This window comes from Melanostigma gelatinosum (genome assembly GCF_949748355.1).
Source record: "Melanostigma gelatinosum genome assembly, chromosome: 12".
Taxonomy (NCBI): Eukaryota; Metazoa; Chordata; class Actinopteri; order Perciformes; family Zoarcidae; genus Melanostigma; species Melanostigma gelatinosum.
The window spans coordinates 26,743,641-26,756,752 of record NC_136645.1 but is presented as its reverse complement, the minus strand read 5'-3'; the positions used below and the strand labels follow the sequence as shown (position 1 = coordinate 26,756,752).

The window sequence follows — 13,112 nt, the reverse complement described above, 5'->3', positions numbered from 1 at the left end:
GTCCATCAGTGCAGGATTCAGATATGATAGAATGATGCGATCAAATCCTTTCCTCGCCACATATGTCAATGTTGCATGAAACTCTTAATGTATCTGGGTGGTTAGGGTCATTATCTGGAAGGGAGCATACTTTTTTGTAATCAGTCGTGGCCTTAAGATTTGTCCATATAACCGGTATTACTGGATAAGAGTTGTTGAATAGCTGGACGTAGCTTTTCTTATTGCAGCACACAATTTATATTTGGCCATAAAATGTCACTGTTTTGGTTGAGATGCACATTTCTTCGCAGAACTTTGTGTATGTATGACGTCACTATGTCAGCCATTGTGGGTGTTGCCAGCTGCATTGAATACGTCCTCGGTCTGTGTTTGTTTTAATAGTTTCCTTATTGGATGAAATTCAAAGTGGCAGAAACGTGACCATACTCCAAGCCACAAGGAATCGAGGGAACAGCAGCTCCAGGAGACGGACCTGTGGCTCCGTGTTAGATCAGGGTCGTCCCTCAATCAGACGATAGTCCGCTAGTCCATGCCGATGTGTCCTTGGGCAAGACCCCAAACTGCTCCCGCAGGCTGTTCCTGGGGCGTGTGAATGGGTATGAATGATAAGACAGTCCTGATGAGCAGGTGGCACCTTGCATGGTGGCCCTTGTCATCATAGTATGAATGGGTGTGAATGGGTGAATGATGGTGCTTTGAGTGGTCGGATAACTAGAAAAGTACAGTACAGTCTATTTACCTTCAGTTAGTGGCTGTGATGCAACAAGCATTCAACCAGGAAGCAAATCTCTGATTCTCTCCTGTGTAACGGCAGCAGCAGAAAGTTTGCTGATCGGGGAATCGGGTCGGTCCGTGCTCACACCATCGGCACATGGGCGAGCAGGCTGAATTTGAGTTGCTACAGCCGCTAACGAGTCATTTTCTTGTTCACTTTTTGGATTTAATCCAACTAACAACTATCAGAAGGTAGGAAAGCACCCTGTACCTCCAATGTGGTTGAGCCCTCAGGGCAGCTCTACCTCATGTTGCACTGAGGGCAAGCTGGACGCTACAGTAGCAATGTTTACACTCAATTGTCAAGCCAATTTTAAGCGAACTTTTTAAATGTCATATTAAAAAAGAAAGAATTCTTTCTGGTCTGGAGCAGGTAAACTATGCAAATCTCAGTCTGGTCAGAAGTGTGCGCTACAGGCTCGTATGTCTCTAATCCACACGGGAACACAGTAGAAGACGTAGAGGGAGAAAAATCGAAAGATCTCTTCAGGTATTTGTTACAATTGGGCAAGTTTTAAAATTGTTTCTCATATCAGCTAATATTATCTATGTTTCATGCCGTCTGGAGACTAAGACAAGCATTTGTGTGTCATGGGAATATGAGTCATATGAGTACAATTTTTGCAATATCAGAACTTATTCAGCAAAGGCGTTTTCATATCAACTCTTTATCTTTATTTAAAACACCTAGAGCGAGCGGAAAAGGTTTTTGGCCGAATTGAAAAAGTTGTATTAAATTTTGCAGTTTCCATACCGCTTTTCGTATACTTCAACATTTGCATAAACATCTGAATGGAAAGTGACTCACTGTCGACTCTCGAGGTCATTTAGATATCTCTGCAGCACAATGTACAGACGTCTTTGGCCAGATCTTACACATTGCACTGTTCATCTTCTGCAAAGTACATCAAAACAGAATGGCTCACAAAAGCAATAGTTATACATTTTTTTCATAATTTCTCCCATCACACGATCCATTGTTGTGTGGAACCAAGCTCTTGTTCATGCACTTTGTGTTGAGCTTTTGTAATCTGTTTTAGTATACCTAGCCGAGCATTTCATGAGAAATCAGAAACACTTGGAATCTTTACTGAAGTACATTTTTACATCAGTGTCAGATACACGTCAAATCAATTGGGTTTCTGTATTCATGTCATTCTTTGACAAATATCTCAATAACAGTAATGGCAACATATTACATTTGAATGCATAGATTTATATTGGCCATTACTATCCAGTGATATCTTAAAAGGCGTGCTGGTTTCAAGTGGCTCTGCAGTCATAATCCAGGTTATGGCCATCCACTGTCATGGGTCAGTCACTCTGTGACCAGCAGCTCCCTTTTGTCCAAGGACGTAGACTGCGTTTGCAGATGCACAATGGGGACATGTGTCACAGTGCCTTCCTTACAATGATGCTTTTCCGCTCGCTCTGTGTGCTCGTGTCACATGTATGCGCCTGGTTTCGATGTGCGCAGGTTGAGACTAATTAAAGCCCACGCACATGCACGTAGCAGTGCACAGCGCTGGGTAGTGGTGGAAAACTTAACGCAGCGATCCATTTTGATCTATAGCGGTCTATAGCTGATTCTTTTTATAAACTGTGACTCAGACCCCACTCGTGATGAAAGGGACTGAGCCATTGATTAATAGCAGTGGTGGAAAAGTACTAAGATCTTTCATTCAGAAAACATTTTATAATAGCATACTATAATACATACAGAACAATAAGCAAATGTCCTGCATTCAAGTATAGAATCAATAAAATGTACTTCAAGTATTTATGTAAAAGTGCTTGCTATGCAGCCACATGGGCTCTTTAGTGGTGACATTATTATATATTATAATGTTAGATTATCAGTTTTATCATTGATGTAGTAACATGTAATGCTGGATGTAATAGAGCAAATTTAATTCATATTTTATATTTGTGGATGCGTTAAATTTATTAAATACAATGCATTGTTATACAGAACAATACATTGTATTTAATATTCTCATAAATCAAATCTAGTGAAGTAGTTTTAGTTTTGTAGGGCGGGAAGAGTTTTTCTTGCATTATCATAACTTTATTGACATAAAATCCCACATTTAGTGTCGACGTCTCAGAAAACAATGTGCAGAAAGTTTTGAACATAAGTAGAAATCTTTCTGAAAGACATTAGCTATTAACGTCCAGGGGTTCATAGATGAATTCAAACGAGTGTTGCCGTCAAGGAGGCGAACAGGTGCACGTTAGCAGAGGTTGAAGACACCAAAGAGGGGAGAAGAGTAAATCACAGGAAAACGACTACAAGTGTGTCGACACAACATGAAAGGAAAAATAATTGATTTAGAGGAGAATAAATCTTTGAAAACAATACAGAACATCAAGTTGGGCCCACTGGCTGTTAAACCCATTCCTGGTTATAACGTAAGTAAAAGCCAAGTCCCTCTGCCCTACATGGACTTTGACCATGAAAACAAACACCCTTAAAGTTCAGAACAAATTCAGTTTAAAGCAGTGAACATCAACCACGAGATAAGTCCAGCAGCAGTGCGAGACTCCCTCAGAGTGGACCAAGCATAGAACGATGACTCAGCATTATGCTCCAGCAGCGTGTTTTATCCACACACACCTGACCCCAAACACCAGAGGTGTATCATTTACATATTACCGCGTCATCTATTTATCACATACTAGCATTTAAACACGTATTAAAGCCAGTGCTGCACGAGCAACTAACGAGCACAACTCAATATGCATCGTTTGTATTTGTAGTCTCAGTCTAAGAGCGAGTGACGTCGGTGCGGGACCACGTATTAACCAAACTTACCTTGGTTCGACAACTTTGTGATCACTTTGATTTTATTCAGCTCCTCAGCAGCCATAGCGAGAACAGCTTTATCCAAAGATCAACAGGAAGTGCTCCCACGCGACACACCTGAAAGGTAAAGTTAAGTCCCTCGCGGCAGCTACACGCGCACAGTACATCGTCTGTACTGTAGAGTACAGTAGCCTACAAATGAAATGCATACAGACACATTCACTCTCACATTTCAGCCCTGCGCATTCCCTAACACGCTTCCATTAAAGTACTCAACCTTTCTGGGAGAGAAAGGTTGACTTTTATTTTGGAGGAGGAAATATATAAGGAACACACAAAACTAAGATGAAGCTTCAAGAGAAGTGTTTGTAGAAATCTCAGCTCAAAGGTCTGTTTACGTGCTTTGAACCAACACTGAATGAAGATTGAGATTAAAAGCTTTAATAAGCTGGTAAGAGGACATTGTTCTGTTAAACATAAACAGATTTCTGTAGTAAAGTGTTTCTGTAGTCAATCCTGTATTTTTAGAGGTTAGCTCGTGTTGTTCCAAAAACTGATGAGTTAACGTTACTCTTGCCAAACTGTAAGAACGTAAATATTTTTATTAAAGATAGCAGCTCTTGAAGAATTATTTTGTTTTTAAAACATTTTAACATTCCACTTATTTTTAACAGAGAATAAATGATTCCTATGTAATATCTAATAGAATAATTGTAATGTGAAATACAGCAGATCAGATTTTCAGAACTGCTTCGTAATAAAGCTGTGCGCTGAACTAACTAGTACCCCTCATCGCTGATGTTCATGTAGGTGTTGAATGCCAGGTGGATAGAGATGAGACAGCATACTCTTATAATTTAATTTATTCATGGACACATTACCTCACAAAAACATTATTGTTGCACAACAAAGAATTAGTTTCTGCAGACAGATGGGAATGTTTAATAATATCTTATATACCGTACTCATCTTTTTGCAACACAAATCAAAACACAGAAATAATGTAAACATCCGCACTATTTTTTCCAGAGTAGACAGAAGAAGCAAGAGGGAAGAAAGAGTCAAAGTACTGCGTCAACATCGAGCAAACATCTGATCCCAGCTGTGTCTGGTCACCAAAGATGCCTTCTCAGCATATCAAGAAAAGCAGAGCAACAGCCAACTTGAAGCCACTGACATGAAAAAAATACAGCAGCTGCTTATTATTAAACAATACGAAGGGGGCGGACAAAATAAGAGAAGTACTAGAGTAGACTATAAAATCACCCTCGGGTTAATACCAATATGGTGATGTTTTTGTGGTTCAGTTTGTGAAGCTGTAAACATGTGTTGTTAAGCATTTGTTCATTTTCAAAAGCTTTTACTTTAGAAAATGACATGTTGAATCAGCATCAGTCTGAATAAACGTCATGAGCTTCACCTGACTGACCCAACAGCAGGAGTACTGGATGTGACCCTCTTCTGTACACGTCTGTCTTCAGCTAGAAACCTCTCGTTAGTGGGCGATGAGGGGGATCAAGCAGTAACACCCCCAATAAATAACGACTCATTTATCATTTGTAGGATATGTTCACCTTTTTTTTTTTTTTGCTATTAAGGAGTAGACATTACAACCACAGACACTTGCCATACACTTCTGGACACATATACACTACATCTACAGCAGGGGGAGATTATTAGCCTGTTCTCATTCGGGGAAGGAAGTGGGGTAATAAGAACAGTGGAGAAGAAGAGGGCAGCTTTGGGATGGGTGAAGGCTCAACAGCTTCTCATCTCTGAGCCCCGGAGCTGCAGGGCTGTCGGGTGAGATGAAAGAAGGGAATAAGGGGAGAAGAGGATGGTGGGTGAATGGTACGAGAACCAGGGCATCCCTCTGTGGGCCTCAGTGACGGGCGGCAGACTCCCTGGGGTAAAACTCAGCCAGGGTGCTCTGAGGAATCCTCTTGAGCATCTCCTTGGGGAAGATTCGCAGCAGCTGCCAGCCGATGTCCAGGGTTTCATACACCGTCCTGTTGTCGTACGGGCCTGGGGGAGACGAGAGGCACAGCGGTGCTGGTTAGAATACAAACAGGTGAGGCAGTCTGATGCACACACACGGTCTCTACTCGACAACACAAAGTAAAGAACGGTCTTAAAAATGGACCATGAGGAAAGAGATGCAGAGAAACTTATTGTTGAAGCTGCAGTAATTTAATTTTGTATTATTTGTTGTGTTCACAGTGTTGAAATAATTTATAACAGAATAGTTATGACAAATGTGTTACTCTGTTCTTATTTACACAAGCTGCACACTTGAAACTTGACCTGAAAAAAAATATATGAAGTGAGCATGTCAGGGTTAGAGAGGCTAGAGGGATGGGTCAGTTTACAGTAGATTATAAACTGCCAGTTAGAGACACAGTGCAATTATACAGTATGGTTGTACTAGAATAGGCTACTTCATTATTGCATGCCCAATAATGTCAGCAACACTTTCCTGTTACTCTTATTAATGGTAGTCTGTATTTTTATCTATTCTATATTCAGAAAGAATCCATCAATATCTCCTCCAACAGGAGCTTAGAACCAGTTCTCCTCCCAGAACCCTGTGGTTCTTTACTGTCGCTGTATGTTAATGTGACACGGTTAAAATACACGTATTCACTTTAAAGAACAGCTTTCATTATGCGTCGCAATAGCCTGTTTACATGCGGATAAAGGAGTCTCTTTGAATCCCTCAGATAAAGCTGTGCTGTGCTCTAAGCAGACCAACGGCATGCAGCAGATGATACAAGCTCATTACAAGCAGAAGAGACTGGAGACTCGTGAGCAAACATTTGAGGCTTGTGAGCATCTCCAGGAGCAGACACATTATCATCCAATCAGAGTCATTTCTGCGTCCACCTGATGAATTGAAGTCCAACATTTACTCTACTTGTAGCTCTGGTTTGGTCCCCACCAACTCCTGTGAAAAGCCTCTGGCTTTGTAGCCACTAAATGCTCCACGATGTTCATCAGATAACCGTCTCTCTGCTGAGCAGTGTGGCTTTATTCAAGCATTCATTCTCACTACAAACAGCTGGCTGCTGGGAGTGAGGTTAATGAGAGCAGAGTTCGTGGGCTGTAAAACCAAAACAAGGAGCTAAAATAGCCTAAAAAGTTCCTTAAAGGGAAGGGGAAGTACAGGTTGGTGACAATTATCTGTGGGTTATAAACAAGTGACCACTTTAACATTACACACAGCACTTTTAAGCTTTGTTGATCAACAATGATTCGTGCCTCTTTTAACACCTTATCCGTCATCCTCAACCACCTGAGAACAGGTACAAGTGGTTCGAGTACCGTCTGATAAGAGGCCACCATGTGTGCTTTTTGGTTCTCTTTTTTTGCTGAAGTTTGGTGAATCCTTAAATAGAAGCATGTGATGTACAAGTCATCATATTGCAGTTGTGCTGCCATCTGTCAAATACTAAGAAATCACAAAACATACTGTACAATCAATTCTGTTAGCATTTCAAGGGCAACATACCAAGAGCTTTCATTATGACAATCTCTTGAATTGTTTGACATCAACAATTCCTGATCAAGGACACATTTTGAGATTTCACTTTCTTTTCTCCAGTCATGTTTGTCAGGTTACCATCTGGTGAGCAAGAACTCCTCTATGATTGTCAACTTCAGGTGGCAGGCACTGTGCAGACACTGTTCTGGATTGAATGCTCAGTATGATAGTGCTGGGAATCTGCATCATGATTCATCCAAATATCAACGGCTCAATTACACAAAGGGACATTAAAAAGTGACATTTCTCCCATAGAAGGCAACAATGCAGCAGTGTTCGCTCGTCTTAATCACCTGATTTGAGTGCAGCCTCAGTTGCACTGTGTGTTTAGGTGAATTATCTAAAGTTAGCATGCTAATTCACTCCACTATTTCTTCATGCTAAGCCATGCAAATGACAGCCTAAGTTTTCCTGTTGCCATTTATTATGCTAAGTTAGGCTAATCACATCCTACCTCCAACTACTTCACACACATTTAGCAGCAGTTCATTCAAAGCATCTCAGCTACAGCTGCTGGACTCCATCAAATCTTCAGTGTTAGTAGACAGCTCTACATCTGAGAAAATGTGACGCGAAACAATGACGCCCAGAAAGGAAGTTGCAGTCGTCTGAGAAGAAATGCCTCATAGTGGCTTGTATTAAACTCGATCAAAACAAACCTTTTTCTATAGCCCGTGGCCTCTGTTGTGATAGATCCCCAAGATAATAAATGAATTAATCTGACCTGAGGTTGAGTTTGTCTCTGCTCTGGACTCGGTTTGGTTTCTAATAGAGGTTGTTGTACTGAGACTGTTTAGTCTTTTATCCTCCAACTCACAGCAATAATATCTAAAAATATGTCCCTCTCCTTCTCCCATCTTTCCTGGTTATGTCTATTCTCCTATGGAAACTATTCGTTTTCTGAAGGAGAAATACTACCCAGACCATTAAACCATTGTAACCGTGAGCTTTCTTCTGTCAACTTAAAGAAAAGAGACGGAACAAGATACTCAGGTATGCTTCAGCAACAAAGGAGGAACCCACACAGACCAATATCTTCCAAGGACACACGTAAACATGGAATACAATGTGGATGCCACTTCTACCACCATTTAGCAATATACTGCAATAACCTTAAGGCTGTTCCTACACCATTTGAGATAAATACAAATGTAAAAGCCTCTGTGGCTTTACTCTAAACTACCAACGACAGCATGTTGCACTATACAGACTGTGGCATCTGCAATCAAAGTCAATTACCATGGATGTTAAAGGTTACTCAACTGTGACAAACACAGTTTCAGTAAAGGTTGTCTCGCCTATGCATGAAAACTGAATCACACCAACACATGACTTCAAAGTCCCCGAGTGTCCCCGTTAGAGACCGGTACTAACTCTCTCTCCCCCTAAATTAATTAGCTTACTAAACTTTACATCCTCCAGGAAATTAAATGACATTTTACTTAAAATCACAAGAACCCTATGAATCTATCAAATTATTCAAAATAGTGAAAAATGCCCGTCCTACGTTCACGGAGCAGGGTTATGTCTCCTTTCAAATGGATGCCTTGCCTGACCAACAAATACCGTACTTTTCGGACTATAAGCCGCTACTTTTCACCCCCTGCTTTGAGGCGTCGGCTTATAGCCCGGTGTGCTTTATATACGGAAATCCGTAGCTTTTCTCCGCCACAACAACCGCAACTTCCGGTTCCGGTCTAACACAACATTTACTAGCTCCCGACATAGAACAGTTGCTACCAGCTGTTACTGACAGGGTCGCTACAATATGGATGAAGTACCTTTGACCTACCTCTCACTAGGACTGTTAACAAAAAAGGTTGAACGGCAAGATGCTTAACAGTACATGTCCAACTCGCTAGCTTCTAAGCTAATTTTAACATTACGGCCAATGGGGAAATGCTAACCGCGATTAGCATTAGCGAATATATAATATATCTTTGTACATCTTTTCATGCAGACATACTTGCATTACAGACTAAGGTCTCTCACGGCTGCCAAACGAAAAGCAATGAGGCAATAACTGTTGTTGCTCATAGCTCTGAATAGCTGTTGTGCTAGCAGCAACTGGCCAAGCCAGTTAGCCGTAAATGCTATTCAGAGCTATGAGCAACGTAGACACGCTGCATGAGGAGAGCAACTTTTTCTCAAGTCTGCCAGTGGATCCTAACAGCGTGGAGCAGTGTGAAAGAATCCACCATCACCAACGGGTTCCGAAAGGCTGGACTGCTGCGAGATGATGAGGACAGGCAAGCTCAGGGGCGGATTTGCCTCGGGAGCAAAGTGACACTGAGGGTGCAGACGAAAGACTGACTGAGTGCAACGAAGCAATTCTGAGGCTGTTTAATTCCGACACTGAAGAAGAGGACTTCAATGGTTTTAGTGCACAGGAGGACGAAGGTGACAGCGATCAACAGCGATCCTGTGTCGATCCAGCCACTTTCCGGCTCGGATCAGAGGGATGTCCGGTACCGTAAGCCACTTCCCGGCTTGGACCTGTGCGGAGCGCGTGGTGACGCCTCCTAGTTGACTTATTACCGTTTTTTCCAGTTCTACAAAACTTGTTCTACAAAACTTGTTCAAGAGTTTTTTTGTGTGTTTTTGAGTGAGAGAAATAAATCATCTTGGTTTGCAATATAACTCTGCTGTCCTGAGTCTGCATTTGGGTCCTTGAACACACCACATCATGAACCGGTAGGTATGCCTGTATGAAGCATGAAAAGATATACGGTACAAAGGTGGATACAAAGATATACTATGTTCGCTAATGCTAATCGCGGTAGAGGGTGGGGCCTATATACCGGTGCGACTTATAGTCCGGAAAGTACGGTAATTGACGAGTGCCGCAACAATTGCCTTTTCAAATATAAAAATGGTTGGTAATTAATGTCAGCTAACATTCAGGTTGCCAGCTAAACTGTGTGTGAATTGTTGCATCTTCTTACCCTGAGCAATGAAGTTCTTCTCAAACTTCTGGAGGAACTCAAGGTAGAGCAGGTCGTCAGAGGTGAGGGCCTCTTCTCCCACCACAGCCTTCATCGCCTGAACGTCCTTACCAATGGCATAGCAGGCATACTGGAGACAGATTCAGGATCAACACTTCATGAATTGTTCAAAGAAATATGTAATCAAGCGTCTTTACGTTGTCCTCCTCTTCATGTATTATCATTGTCAGTGCTTTTAGTTATTCATCCAAATTCTATTCAGAGGTCAACCTTCTGTCCAGGTTACAGGACGCATACTTTAGGCACAAGAGGGGAGATCTTTTACCAGCTGGTTTGAAACGTCAGCGTGGTCCTTCCTGGTCATCCCCTCACCGATGGCTGACTTCATCAGACGGGACAGTGAGGGCAACACATTGATAGGTGGGTAGATCTGAAAGAATCATGAGATTACATGTATTGTTAATACAAAATGTGTAACTATTTTACTTTAACTATGAAGCTTACTAATAATCTCAGTTGAAATCTTAGTGGAGAGGTCTATTGAGGGACATTTTGCCTTTGTCATGAATACGAGGACGGGTGAGTCTTGCATTCCACTTCCTTTCATTCTGCGTTGATATTTTCAATGAGGAGCAACATTGATAAGAGAAGGACTTAGCTAACACCATCCATGTTCTAATGAGTGGAACATTTTGACAAACGTTAAGTTGTGCACAAGTCATGAAAACCTGTGCCTTGAGCAAAGTATTACTTCTTTACATTCTGCTCATTCAGCACTGTACTGACTCAATTCAGACATTCATTCAACCCAGACTGGTTTATTTCCTCTCTCTAATTATCTCAGGGTGACAGACCTTTCCACTGCACTGGCACAGTGCACAATGTAGCGTGGAGACATAAGATAATCCTTTATGAGTCCCGCAGCGGGGAAATCGACATGGAAGGTCACCGAAGGTACGTCAGTGGACCTTCCTCTTACAACTGGCTTGTATAAAGGGATGCTCAATGGGTATTCCGTTTATTCCTTTGGATTGGTTATACGGTGTAGTATAATTAGTCACTTCCTATAAAAGTCAATATAATTAATTCCTACCCCTATTATTTAAACATATTTGACTCCATAAGCAGTGAGAGGAGATTATGACATTCCAGCTACTTCTGCTCTGAATCATATCTCAATCAAATCTGAACACACATTTTTAGATTCCGTTGACTTGCACTTCCTGAGGATATCATCTTATTTCTGATGTCCATCGCTAAAAATCCACTGAGAAATCATAGAAAAGACACTCCTGAGAATGATCAAGGGTCAATAACGCAGTGATGGGAGTCAATACATCCATGGGTACATTGCAAACAGGAGCTTTACATACTGATGAACTCCATGGCAATGTTATTCTTCCTCTTTGGCACAAGTTGGATGAATGTTGTATTAAGAAATGGCTTTTGTCAAGAAGAGTTGAGCCCACAGAGCTGCCTCGAAAACATGCATACACGATCAGGGGAAGGTCAGGATATAAAAAGCATAAAGCATATACTCAGAAATCAATAGTTAAAGTGTAATCTAAAGATAAAGTGTATGATCGTTACATAACAAATGTTTAATACATAGAGTGATTTAACAAATGTACACCTGATAATAATAATATGTGTATCTGAGTATAGTGCAGTCTGAGTGTAGAAAGTACGGAGAAAGAGGAAGTAAGCAGGGTGTTGGCTTCAAGGGATGGGGAAATAATGATGGTTGAGAAGAAAAGACACAAAGCACAATAATGATGAAGGATGAGATCAATAATCATTTTATAAGCAAATGTGTACTAACCAAACCGATTTAACAAATGTAAAAACTGATTAACAAATGTTCTGTGTGACCGGAGCTGCGATGTAAGAAAAGTGCTTGTCAGGATGACTTGCAGAAATTAGGAGAAGACTGTTGCAAGAGATGAGTCAGAGGCAGGAAGCCTGGACTTATATGGACATGTTCGAACCCAACATCCTTTCCAGAGGGTGGGGGGGATGAGAGCATGTATTGAGCAGGAGGGGGGCTAACAGCCCAAATGATGAATAAAAGAAGTGGTTTGCTTGCTGCAAGCTGGGATTTCAACACGCGTGCTGTCCAAATGCACCAGATGAGAAGATACTGAAGCCTGCAGCTGATGTATTGAGGGCTTCGTCTCTGTTCACGGAAAAGAGACCTCTGTTCGTGGACATTGAGATTTAAAGACGGAGGTTTTCCTCTCCCCACTGCTCGACTCTTAAACATCTGGACAACAGAGAAGATGCAGCAGCCCGAGAAAGACTTTGTACTGAGTTTTGTGGACTGTTGGACGAACTCCGTTGCAGAGCAGGAGGACCGAGGGTCCGGCCGGACCTTCGCTCCTAACAACTCCAAAAGAACTCTTTTCATCGCACCATTGGACATCCAGCTCCAACCGAGCCGTCTCGGCGACCAAAACTAATGAGTATAATCGAAGAAGATAATTAAATTGACTAATCATGTGTAGTGACATTTTATGTGAGCTGTAGCTTTAACCCTTGCAAACTAACCAAATATAACCTGCAATAAATATCTAATCTGCATTTAAAGTAAATTTCTCAAGTGCATTCATTTGCTCAAGTAGTAAAAAGTTCCTCGTGGCAGTAAAAAGTTAAAGCCATTGTATGTCTAACAACTGAGTTCTGAAAGGTTATCCTAGAGACCGTATCCACTTAACAATCCCTTACGGTTTTAGCAAGAATTAATCCTAGCCGTTAAAACCTAACCTGGCATTTACCAAGAGCACGGATCCATAAGAGGGAAGCTGCCATAACCGACGCGACCGGTGGGAGCGCCCGGGGTCAGGGTGGCCCCTCGACCGAGTGCACTCACACCGGAGGAAGCAGGGTAGACGTCGGGAGTAACGGCAGTTAGAAGAGCCAGGCGAGTTCCCTCGCAAGAACACCAGCTCGACAATCTTTTAATAGAGAGCTGAGTCAGTAAGTAGCCCCGTATCGGGCCAGAAGTACCCAGGATCTAACATGTGGCGCCCATAACGTGGGGCTCGAC

General features: G+C 41.8%; 2 protein-coding genes across 2 annotated transcripts in view; both read right to left on the bottom strand.

Moving 5' to 3' along the window:
- Nucleotides 1-3,644, bottom strand: part of shtn1 (shootin 1) — a gene marked incomplete at its 5' end in the record, with an annotated part of 43,902 nt that extends 40,258 nt beyond the window's left edge. Inside the window, one exon of the mRNA XM_079280771.1 lies at nucleotides 3,590-3,644. Within this exon, the coding sequence (XP_079136897.1) occupies nucleotides 3,590-3,644 (55 nt within the window). The remainder of the gene's footprint in view (nucleotides 1-3,589) is intronic.
- A 781-nt stretch (nucleotides 3,645-4,425) lies between these two features.
- atp6v1ba (ATPase, H+ transporting, lysosomal, V1 subunit B, member a) overlaps nucleotides 4,426-13,112 on the bottom strand; it is a 44,449-nt gene continuing 35,762 nt past the window's right edge. Inside the window, exons 12-14 of the mRNA XM_079279725.1 lie at nucleotides 10,392-10,496; nucleotides 10,067-10,196; nucleotides 4,426-5,605 (exon numbers count right to left, since the gene is read on the bottom strand). Coding sequence (XP_079135851.1) covers nucleotides 5,463-5,605; nucleotides 10,067-10,196; nucleotides 10,392-10,496 — 378 coding nt within the window. The 3' untranslated portion in view covers nucleotides 4,426-5,462. The remainder of the gene's footprint in view (nucleotides 5,606-10,066; nucleotides 10,197-10,391; nucleotides 10,497-13,112) is intronic.